The 12,177-nt window shown below is 34.4% G+C and overlaps 1 protein-coding gene across 1 annotated transcript; it reads right to left on the bottom strand.

The window, feature by feature from the left end:
* Nucleotides 1–1,329: 1,329 nt before the first annotated feature.
* On the bottom strand, nt 1,330–5,678 carry LOC130613929 (transmembrane protein 143-like). The gene is made up of 4 exons (XM_057435296.1): nt 5,305–5,678; nt 4,194–4,983; nt 3,056–3,235; nt 1,330–2,180 (listed from the first exon to the last, which is right to left on the bottom strand). Exons 1-4 carry the CDS (start codon nt 5,626–5,628, stop codon nt 1,987–1,989), a joined length of 1,488 nt encoding a protein of 495 aa, XP_057291279.1. The 5' UTR covers nt 5,629–5,678; the 3' UTR covers nt 1,330–1,986.
* Nucleotides 5,679–12,177: the final 6,499 nt, after the last annotated feature.

The raw sequence follows: 12,177 nt of genomic DNA, 5'->3' as shown, positions 1-12,177 counted from the left end.
AAAAATATGATAGACCGTGATGCTGGTGAGCCAGGTTTTGACAAAGATGACACGGAAGTCATAAAAGAAACCAACAAACTTGTTGGAAATTTATCAACAAAGCAAGTTTTATCAATTCTGTTGACCTATATTGATATTTTACTGATTCGTGCTACCAACTGCATCTCCATGTACACTTGTTTTAGCCTGGATATGCTTGCACCGCTAATAATTCACCGCTAATATTAGAATGGAATCAGCTTGCGTTAAGCACCATGCTAGTCACAAGCGCCGTTTTGTACTTTACTATGTTGTGCACATTCTCGAAGATCTGTACTTCTGATAAGCGATCATATTATGCTTGCATCTTTTGCTTATGTTGTATGATGGTGAATCTTGGTGTTATGTTTGAATTACAGATTTTAACACGTAATTTCACAAGAGATGTAACTCTCATAACCTTATTTGTAGCGGCCTACACGTTGGTATGGCTTCAAGTGCATATCATTTCGAAAAGCATGATAGCAAAATTGATCCCACCAAGTATTCTGAATATCTCACAAGGTTTGGTAGCAGAAATAATGGGGGTTGCCATGATTATTCCTGGATTTACTACACCGTTGTTGATGCCTTGGATTAATTTTTGGCCTTTCGCTTTGATTATTATTGTTGCTCGCAATATAGTGTTTTTATGAAAAGGGGTTCATTAACGAATATCAAAGTTGTTTCGCTAGATAATTGAATCGTAATAATTTGTTATTAGTCATATATTAAATTTGTCGAAATTAGAATTGCTGAAATTAAACACTGCTTTACTTTGACCATTTTGTTGCTATGCCTCGGTGCGCATCATTCATTTTCGTAATATAAGCTACAATATTGAAAATATTATATGACTCTTATGGTGTAAATCTTATTTGACATCTGATCTTCAATTTTTCGATATCGCCTATTATGCAAATAGATGTGGCTATTGTTCGTGTTTCGATACTTTAACATCATATCGTAGATGACTACACCCCAATCGTCGTATCATGGAATACCTACGCATTGCTTGGCTTTGTAATACTTTGTACATTGTATTTAGTTTAGCATTTATACTAATTTTTAAATACGTTTGTTTCGCCAATTTGTCTCTTTTATTGCTATAAAAGACGTGTTATTTCGTTTGAATGATGATTGTCCTATTTTTTTTAGATTTATCATTTGTAGCATTGTGAAAAACTGTGTTTTAAAAAGAAAATACATATCTTTTTAGAAAAAAGTAGACTTTTTTTTTATTAAAATATTTTTATAGCAGTAAAAGGCTGGGAATGGCTAAAAAATATAAGAACAAAATAAGAACAATTCCAGGCTGAACACGTAACAAAAATTATATTCCTGATTCGATTCTTTAAAAAAAAGTACAAATCATTTTATTGGGGAGCAATCTTCCAAGTGGCAATTCTCCGGGGGTAATTCTCCAGGGGGCAATTTACTGAGGGGTAATTCACCGGGGGCTACTAGCAGATGAAAACTTGTACTTCTAGACATTCCATCAGCTAAAATGGTTGTACTTCAAGATTGTTTGTATTTTTAAACTTTCCATCTACTAAATTGGTTGTATTTCTAAACGTTTCAAGAAGAAAGCAAATTTAGGATCCTCAAGTTGTTCGTCTGATTGTTTTAAAGTCAAGAAACACCAAGACGAAACAAGAAAATGTTTGTGCCTTTAAAAAAAATTACATTGTGAATAAACATTTCTTTGATATTTATGTTATTTCATTTTAACAGAAACGCCACAAAATGTGGATTTGTCAAAAAAAAATTTCTGATCACGGTCGTAGGATTTCGATCTGGTTTAACTTTATGACTAATAAAAAAAGGTTTTATATATTGTGATTTAAAGATAATTAGGATAGGCGCGGAAGTATTGTAGACAGCAAGTCTTAAATAAGCCTTCAGTTAAACAATTTTAGATATTAAATTATAAATTTTTAAAATCCTGCACGGTTTTTATCAATGAATTTACTTCCACCCAAGCGATCCACTCTCTGCGTTCAGCTGTTTTCTTTTTTCACTCATATCCAGAATTTCTAAATCATTTTCAGGAAATATATCTTCAATCTCTAGTTCTTCTTCGCGATTATCATACAGTTCAGGGGCAGGTAATAACTCTATAGCTTTATCCAATGACGGCACAGAGAGATGCACGTTTTTACCTAAAGGTAAGAGTCAACAATTATAGATCTATTAATAAACGAGTATTTATTACCTTAAGGGGATTCATTTTCACATGAACTTAATTTCGCGAGGTCAAAAAAATCACGAAGAATTTATTTCTTGATGATTTAATTTCGCGAATGGCACATTTCGAAATATTTCGCGTCGAATTAAGAAACAAAAGGCAATATTGAAATTAAGGTAAGGAGGCATTGATATAACCCTTTCACTTAACTTTAGGCGAATTGAAATTTTAAACTAAAGAGAAATGTTGTCGTGTTTACACGAGATTTCATTTCAATGGAGTAATGTAAAATTTCATGGCGAAGTCATCCCATACGCCATGTGATTACTGCACATGCGCAGTTACAATGACTTTGGTAAAGTAAAACTTCATGGCGAAGTCATGCCTTATGCCATGTGATTACTGCATCTGGTCTTTATACACAAGGATATTACCAAGCAGTGAAATGTCATTTTCTTCAAAAAGACCGAAGTTGATTTCCTTTGGGGTTATAATGCAAAAAGTGAGACTGAATTTATGTTACCTCATTTCGGTCGAAGTGAAATTTGCAGAATTTATTTTACCGAATTCGTTACCAAACAAACATTCTACAATATTATGTTTTTGCGAATGAACTTCCGCAGGGTATAAGCGAGATGTTCGTGAACTGCCTTCCCTTCCACACACACACACACACATTCAAAGAAGAAAATACGGCACTTATTTTGAAGCCCAGGAAGCATTAATTAATTCTCTTTAATTAATACTGAAAGTAGTTTTAATAAATCCATTGAAACTGTGAATGTTTGAGGATCATCTAATAAAGTATAGAAAAAAAAAGCTGGATCACAAAAGCGCGCGTAAACTTACCAAGGTTTCGAACTTTTAACAAGCCGAATTCCTCCAAATGCTTCAAAGCAAGCTGTGCATCAAAGTCAACATCAATGTTAAATCTGTTCTTCATCCAACTGTCTATTGCGTTCTTCAACTCATTAACTGTGACCATCGTAGCAACATCTATCTCTGAAGTCGTAGCTTGCACAGAAGCAGCTGCAGAAGAAAATACATAATTCTTTTTATAAACAACTACTAAATTTGGTCGGATCTCAAGTTGCTTATTTTCTAGTCCACTTCTATATCTAAGTTGCTTAATGGTTGCTTCCTCGCTTGCTTAAAATATGTGTGCAACAAAGAGATTAGTGTAGTTTTCTTTACTTGGAATTATATTTCTTTTGTTTTCAAAGTATGTCTCTTTCCATTTTCGCAAGAAGTATATTTTTTGGTGTTACTCGTGCTTATATTCGTACAGAACTGAAGTTGCTTAATACTATTCGTCGTATGCCACGGTTTAGTTTCTTGGGGTGTATATAATTACCTTAAAGGAGAAGTAGTAACGATTAATAACAAGTTGTGCTTAAAATGTTCATTATGGCATGAATGTAAACTGTTAATTTTTTTATATTTTTTAGCTATGGTCCCAAGATATTAAAGGTCAACATAGTCCTACGGTCGCCGCCATGACAGTGTTCGTTAAATTACTAACTTGTGTGACGCAACTCCGCGGGAATGTGAACAAACACATTCTAAATTAACGAAGCAAGAGAATGCTAAACTGTGCCTCCTGTGATTGTCTAAGTGTAATTTTATTTATCATATTTTGAAATAAACATCTTTATCAGAATAGAATAATGTTTTACTGTTTTAAATATAGTTTTAGACAAAAGTTATTACTTTGAAAAAAGTATTACGTGTATTTAATGTTATGATGAAATTTTTCTTGTGTTATTTTTGTATCAAAACATCTTGAAACACAACAACCTTTCCTCCCTTTGAATAAATAAGTTTCATAGAACTTATCCTTCTATAGAGCTATTGTACTGCAAAAAACAATTCACAATAATTTATTCGAACAACAATTAATTCTCTCAAGGCAAACATTTTTCTATAAACAATAGAAGACACATAGTAATTAAACATTTCAAAAAGAAGAAATATGAACAACGATTACCTTTTAGAGAATTCTCCATTCTTATAAAAGTATACGCCAGCAAGATTGATTTGAGTATTTCATCTTCAGACCGGTCTACTATTAATGTCAACAAAGCTCGGTTGTTTGCAATGCTTTTGAAATACAATGACTTAGATAAATTGATTAAATACTTGTTACGTTTATTTTTGTACGCATTCCATGACCTCAATGCGAGCAAGCCTGTAATACCTCCCACAGCGTAAGTCCATGAGACATAATACTCGGTAAGAGCTGATAGAATTTTCACAAAAATACTTAAAACACCAATAGACACTGTTGTTGCAATAAAACCTTTGTCGTATTTAGACATTTTTATTTTGCCTTCTGGTAAAAAGTATTCTAGTCCGTTCTTTGGAATGTCTTTGAAAGCTTTCAGCATCAGCTTGTTTTGCTTTTTAGTACGCACAGCTAAAACAACGCGCTTATAGGTTCGCACAGTTTTGGGCCATTTTTTAACTCGCACATTTATGAAGTTTCTTACACGATCTGTCCAGCTATTTGAAACTAATGGCATCTCATCCTCACTCAAAACCCAGAAACGAAGTACGTCATAGTTCTTCATATCGACATGGACTAAAACACCTTCATAAACAGGATGCTCAGCTAGTGCATATGAAATATGTTCTCTTGAAAGTTCCTGGAAATTTGCATTTTGCAGTTGAACTGACAATTTTTCCAAGAGTCGGAATTCATTATCTAAACGTTCTTTTGGACCAATGTGCATTGCTATCATAGTCTCTTTGTCAGGATTGAGAGGATCATAAAGTTGCTAAAAAAAATTACAATAATGGAATTAATTACATATAAATACATAAGCTTATTCAAGACTATTTACGCTTTAGAGGTTGAAAATCGAGGTTTTTTTTAAATAAACAATGAACTACATGGCTTTAAAAAAAATCACAGTTAGAAATTGTTGCGCATAAAGAAGTGCAGATTTTTGCAGAAACATTGGAGAACTTAATCCACAGAAATCAGATTCAAAAAATAAAACTTCACAAGCATCACTTACGCACATAATTTGTTACCTTAAGGTATGTGGATGTTTATATATAAAGCATTCCTGCAACCATGATTCAAATGCTCTCACCTTTAGATCTGACAAAACACCATGAAAATTCTGGGACAAAGCAGATTCTAAACCAGCAACAAGCTTATCAAACTTCTCCTTTTCATCTTCATGAACTAAATAACTTTGTGCACCTACTTTGCGTATCAACGTTCGCCTGGTAATTGGGATAAATTTACGATTTGTTAAGGTTTCTGAAGAACATTTAGAACCAGGTGACAGGTCTATTTCTTTCTGTTGTGTTCTCGAATTTTCCAGTGAAAAACATTGCTTTTGTGCATTGTATAAACAACATCTGTATAAATTGAGATTCACAAGAATCTTTTTGTGATAATGGTACATCATTCAGTGCCCATGAAAGTTAAATTGTCATTTTAAACACTCTAAATTGTCAAAAAAAGTTGAGAGACAAATATTTTTAGGAATTATGCACATATATAAATGACTACATCAAGAATTAAGTAAAAAGATTTTATTATTTAAAATTTTATTTTTTAAAATTTGATTGTAAGCGATACTGAAGAAGTCAGTCGATGAACTGACGAAAATTTTAAATAATAAAATCTTTTTACTTAATTCTTGATGTAGTCATTTATCTTGTTGGTTATTCCTATAGCTACAATTTGTGTTCATATATATATCCTTTGTGGAATAACTGGATAAAGAAATTTGTGTTCGAATATATATATATATATATATATATATATATATATATATATATATATATATATATATATATATATATATATATATATATATATATATATATATATATATATATATATATATATATATATATATATATATATATATATATATATATATATATATATATATATATATATATATATATATATATATATATATATATATATATATATATATATATATATATATATATATATATATAACAAACTCCTCACAAATCAAAGGTTTCTCCTTCCCTCCTTATACAAATCAAATGAATAGATTGCCTAAAAATATTGCCTACTTTTTTACAGTTGGGGAACGAAAAAATATTAAAATTTGAACCTTCTAAACAAGCCTTAGAAGGAACTTCAAAAGTATTTTCCATGACGAAAAGTATATAATATATATATATAACAGTTAAAAAGGTAAAGTAGATGCATACAAATAAACATATGCAAAAAAATCATGTTGAAATATTAAAACCTTTATATACATATATATTCATTTTGTTTTATCATTTTTCTCTCTGTATAAATCAGAATATTAAAGTAGTGAAATGGAATAATACAGAATTCCAAAAGAACTAGTTAACACCACAGAATAACTGTTAGATGCTTGAGCTCGAGTTATAACAGCTTACCTATTGTTTTGGATCAGTTAAAAAAGAAAAAGCAGTTGCAATGGACCGAAATATACTGCCTTACGTGACCATCAAAGATGTGAATTCACTTTTCTTATCAGTTTTCTCTCTTGACACAATATCCTCAGTTTTAAGTCTGGAGTTTACCATATTATCAATTTCACCAGTACCGAAAGTTGTGTATATATTTTACAAAACAGTGAAAAGATTTATGCATGGTGGGGTTGACATTTTATCAAATTGTTATCTTTGTAATCAATCACTAAATAAAAAACAAGGCTAAAATAGAAACTAGTAGACAGGCTGGTGTTTTTTAAGAACAATGTTCATGCAGTGTATGCTCTCTCCTCCATAGATCATTTTTGTTGATTCGCTTCACCAATTTTTGTTAATGTTGTGCATACTTTTGGGCAATAAAAAAGATTCCAGTGGATCACACATTGAAATAAACACATCACAAAATTGAAACAAACTAGGACATTTCAGCCGCTTCCTTTTGTGCTAGACCCTGCACAAATATCCGCCCAATTCATAAGCATTTATGCGAAGTTTTTTTAGGGATAGCTTATAGTCTAAACCATAAATTTATGAGAAGGCTGCCAGATTGTCGTAAGAGCTGTTTGTTTAAATAATCATCACATAAAATACGGACAGAATACGCTAAATGTCTCATTATGAGATTATGTTAAACAAGATGGTGAAGGGTTAAGGTGAAGGTCAAGATGGTGATGGTGAAGGGTTAAGGTGAAGGGTCTCTTTAAGAGACAAGAGAGGAGTTGAACGTCCTCCACCATACCTTAGTTTAAAGGGGCGATTGTGGAAGTCCCATGAAATGCCACATAGTGATGGTGTCACTTTAAAAAACACCCAGTCCGGTCTGTGAACGGTTGGCGCTAGGAAGGGCATCCAGCTGTAAAACTATGCCAAAACTCTTTATTAATGGCCGTAAGAATAGTTGATCAGACAAACTGCGTAAACGGGGCTGGAACTCTAAGGATTGGTATATAATAGTGATGGATATGGAGGAGTTGGCATATTCGTTGCAGAGAAGTGGGTAGAAAAAGTAAAAGATGTTATGCGTGTTAATAGTCGTATTATAGTGATAAAGTTTTTGATAGGTAATAGGATTGTCACTTTTCTGTCAGTTTATGCTCCACAGTGTGGACTCAGTGAGGAAGATAAAGATAAGTTTTATGATGAGTTAATAGCAGTCACATCAAAGTTTGGAGACACTGAACTTGTCATGGTGGGCGGGGACTTTAATGGTCATGTTGGGAAATCATCTGAAGGTTATAGAGGTGTGCATTGAGGCTATGGATTTGGGAGCAGAAATAAGGAAGGGGAGAGATTGCTTGAGTTTGGAATGGCAACGGACATGATGGTTTGCAACACATCATTCAGTAAGAGACAGAGTAGGCCGATAACATATGAGTCAGGTGGTTGTAAGACACAGATAGATTACTTCCTAATTAGAAAGTCAGACAAGAAAGTGGTGAAGGACGTGAAAGTTATATCGGGGAAAGAGTGTGTTTCCCAGCATAGATTGCTGGTTTGTGATATTATCTTGAAGAGTGTTAAAGAAGCCAAGGGAAAGTACAGGCCCCGTCGAAAAGTCTGGAAGCTGAAGAAAGAGATTGTAGCAAGACAATTTAGTGCAAAAGTTCAGCAGTTAGCCCACAATGGTCAATGTGATAGCGACAATGTTGAAAGTACTTGGACTACTTTGAAGAATTGTCTTCTAGAAGCTTCTGATGATTCCGTGGCTGGACGATAGGACCAGCTAGACATCGACAGACCTGGTGGTGGAATAATGAGGTTAACAAGTGTATAAAGGAAAAGAGGAAACTTTGGAAAGAGTGGAAGTCAGGTGGTAGTAAAAATATTTACTTAGAAGCTAAGCGTCGCGCTCATACAGCAGTGTATAAGACAAAATCAGAAGCAGAGAGAAACAGATTTGCAGATGTGTTAAGAAGGCAAGACCAGCCCAATGAGGTATTCAAGATAGCAAAGCAAATGAAGAAGACTAATCAAGATGTTGTAGGTGAGAAGTGTATACGTAATGATGAAGGTGTTTTGGCTAGCACAGAGGAGGAGAAAAGGGTTGCTTGGAAGAATCATTATCAGAGGTTGCTTAACACTGAGTTTGATTGGGACGAGGATAATTTGTCTGATGATGATGTTGTAGAAGGGCCAGCTGTGCAGATCAAGACGGAATGGGTAGTGGAGGCTATTAGGAAATTGAAGATTGGCAAGGCTGCAGGAGTATCAGGTATTGTTGCAGAGATGGTAAAAGCATCTGGATATATTGGAGTTGAGCTTATTACAAGTCTTGCTAACCAGAATATAAAGGATGGTGCTATTCTGAATGAGTGGCAGTCGAGTGTAATAGTGAATTGTTTCAAGGGCAAGGGTGATGCATTAGAAAGTGGTAACTATAGAGGTTTGAAGTTGATTGATCAAGTAATGAAAGTTATTGAAAAAGTGATTGATAAGTTACTTAGAGAAAGAATTGATATAGATAAGATGCAATTTGGTTTTGTTCCAGGGCGTGGCACTACAGATGCAATATTTTTACTCAGACAGCTTCAGGAAAAGTATTAAGGAAAGAGAAAGAATCTCTATTTTGCCTTTGTAGATTTAGAGAAAGCTTTCGATAGAGTGCCACGTAAAGTTATTTGGTGGGCTATGAGAAAATTAGGTGTGGATGAGTGGCTAGTTACGATGGTACAGTCTATGTACAGCAATGCTAGAAGTCGTGTCAGGATTAACGATTCACTTAGTGATGAATTTAGTGTAAATGTTGGTGTACATCAGGGTTCTGTACTCAGTCTTTTGTTGTTTATTCTAGTCTTGAAGCGCTGTCGATGGAGTTCAGAACAGGTTGTCCATGGGAGTTATTGTATGCAGATGATTTGGTTCTCATAGCAGAGTCGATGGAAGAATTAGTTAAAAAGTTTGAGAAGTGGAAGAAAGGACTAGAAGAGAAAGGGCTAAAGGTAAACACATCAAAGTCTAAAGTCATGATTAGTAGCATTGCAGTCAAGTGTGACGTTGTAGTTGGAAATTGGCCTTGTGGAGTTTGCAGGAAAGGGGTTGGTAGCAACTCAATTTTTTGTCAGACTTGCAAGCATTGGGTACATAAGAAGTGCAGTAGTATTAGTGGAAGGTTAAGAGCTGACATTCAGTTTGTATGCAAGCGTTGCAAAGGTGAGATTATAGAGAATGAAGTATTTCCAGCTTTAATGATGTACAACAGCGGCTCGTTAGAGATAGTTGAGAACTTCTGTTACTTAGGTGATATGTTGGGCAATGAAGGGGGTGTTGGAAGAAGTGTTACTTGCAGGATAGGTTCTGCTTGGAAAAAAGTTCAGAGAGTTACTTCCTTTGTTGACTAGCAGAGCCCTGTCAATTGAGGTAAAAGGTAGGTTGTATGGGGCCTGTGTAAGAAGTGTTATGTTGTACGGTAGTGAGACATGGGCAGTGAAGCAGGAAGATCTTGACCGTTTAGAAAGGAATGATATGAGAATGGTTAGGTGGATGTGTAACGCCAGTCTGAGAGACAGAAAGAGTTCAGATGAGCTAAGAAGCAGGCTAAGTCTCCGTAGAATTAAAGATGTTATCCAGATAAGAAGATTGAATTGGCTGGGGCACTTGGAAAGAATGGAGGAGGATAATTGGGTAAGAAAGTGTAGAGACTTGATAGTTCTTGGGGCAAAGCCCAGAGGCAGACCAAGAAAGACTTGGCAGGACGTTATAAAGACAGACTTGATACAGAGGAAGTTGAGTTTAGATCTAACACAGTCTAGATCAGATTGGAAGAGGGTCATTAATACACCCCGTCCAACCCATGCTAGCATGGAAAACGGACGTTAAGCCAAGAATGATGATGATGAAGATGCAGTTATATCAACCCAAACAATAAAAAGAAATTTAAGCTAGTTTTAGCTAGCTAGTTCTGTGGTAAACAATAAAAAGATATAGCTAGGGTAGCCCAAGCTAAGTTTTGCCAATTTAGGCATCAAAAAATTATGTGTCGAAAATAACAATGTGGCTATAGTTAGCCTAGATGAACTCTGTTGTTTACATTTTCAGTGCTAAACTTTTTTGGTTTTGGCATTTGTGTGGAGGGAAAAAAGATTGGTTAAGCAAAGTCTATTTCTTCACACAACAGCATTCTTAGAACTCAGAAGGTATCAAACTACGCTCGATAATAGTTTATAACCTTAACAATGTTTCAGTGAGACATCCACAGGAAAAGACCTCTCTGTATCAAATCCTAGCATCTTTTTTCATGCCACTTAAATGCTTACCGCTGAAAAGTTTCCACATTTTTTAGCATTCTTCCTCCTATGAACTAAGTTTGTTTTCACCCTGCAAAATTTTAAAAATGGCGGATGTAGCACAAATGTGATTCATCAATTAAGTAAAATGTCAATCGCTACAGCAACAAAGCAGAACCAAATCGCTGGATAGCTAGTTCTACTACATCACTATATAACTTTTACGAAGTGTATGTTCGTACGCACTTTAACATGGTGCGTACGTTATGTTCATCCGCTATTCGTATATAAAGTGAGTATTAATAGTGCGTAGAGCTATTCATACGTAATGTATGACATATTTACGCGGGGAAAAAGAAAACATAACACACACATAACCCTGAAAGGATTTCCACTAGGTGTTCCTGAACATGCTTAGCGTACTGGCTATTGTGCTTTCAGTAGCAAACCTGCTAAAATTGGTTCACTCAGCGCGGTTTCAAAAGTCAACTATACTTCGACTTTTACACGGGTTTTCAAAGCGCTATCCAATTAAAATACGGCAAGGCCATGTGATATAAACAACATCAAAACTCTCATCTTTGTTTCACTTTTTGTAAATAAAGGAGCAACCCAAGATAAAGAAGCTACAAGTTTAGTGGGTGACATTCAAAAATACTGAAAAAAAAGTTGACTGTCACACAATTTCATATATTGAACGAGAAGACTGAATTCTCCCTTTAGTTTTCGTTCTTGATACAGCCGTCTTATCAAAAACTTGTTTGCATACTTCTTTGTTTTGTTTTCTCTTTCTTCATTCAGCAACAACAATAGTTTGAGAAGATTTATTTTCTTAAACAGCAATAATTTTCTACGTCGAAACGTTCACGTTTACTACATATTTTTGTCGTTTAAAAGTTTACGCTCACATTTTTCTTGCTTTTGACAAGTGCAAATCAAAAAATAAAATTTGAAGCGGATTTATAAGAGGCTATTATTTTTAACAATAGCTGCGTTTTAGACTGCCTATTGGAAAATCGCGTTTATATGTATGAATAGCGGATGAACATACACGTATACATAAAAATGCGTACGAATATATATACACTACGTAACTGTTACCCCATACTTCTTTCTCACAAGAAAAGTTTTATAGGTATGCTGCTGGGATGCTGGCTCTTGCAAGTGTAAGATTTAAAAAAAAAAATTTTTTTTTTTATCTGCTGATGCTCTTGCCAGGTGCTGTTATATATGTCTTGTTGTCCCCTCCCCAAGCCAGCAGTTAGAGTAGCGGAAAAAATTAAC

This window comes from Hydractinia symbiolongicarpus, chromosome 11 (genome assembly GCF_029227915.1).
Source record: "Hydractinia symbiolongicarpus strain clone_291-10 chromosome 11, HSymV2.1, whole genome shotgun sequence".
Classification (NCBI taxonomy): Eukaryota; Metazoa; Cnidaria; class Hydrozoa; order Anthoathecata; family Hydractiniidae; genus Hydractinia; species Hydractinia symbiolongicarpus.
This window is presented reverse-complemented; position numbering and strand designations above follow the sequence as displayed.

Bases quoted from the DNA above. Each gene is read 5' to 3' on its own strand.
- LOC130613929 (XM_057435296.1), bottom strand. From the start codon at position 5,628: ATGATGTACCATTATCACAAAAAGATTCTTGTGAATCTCAATTTATAC. The intron at 4,984-5,304 runs GTGAGAGCATTT...AATTTTTTTTAG, and splicing joins GTGTTTTGTCAGATCTAAAG to CAACTTTATGATCCTCTCAA. The intron at 3,236-4,193 runs GTAATCGTTGTT...TTTCTTCTGCAG, and splicing joins AATGGAGAATTCTCTAAAAG to CTGCTTCTGTGCAAGCTACG.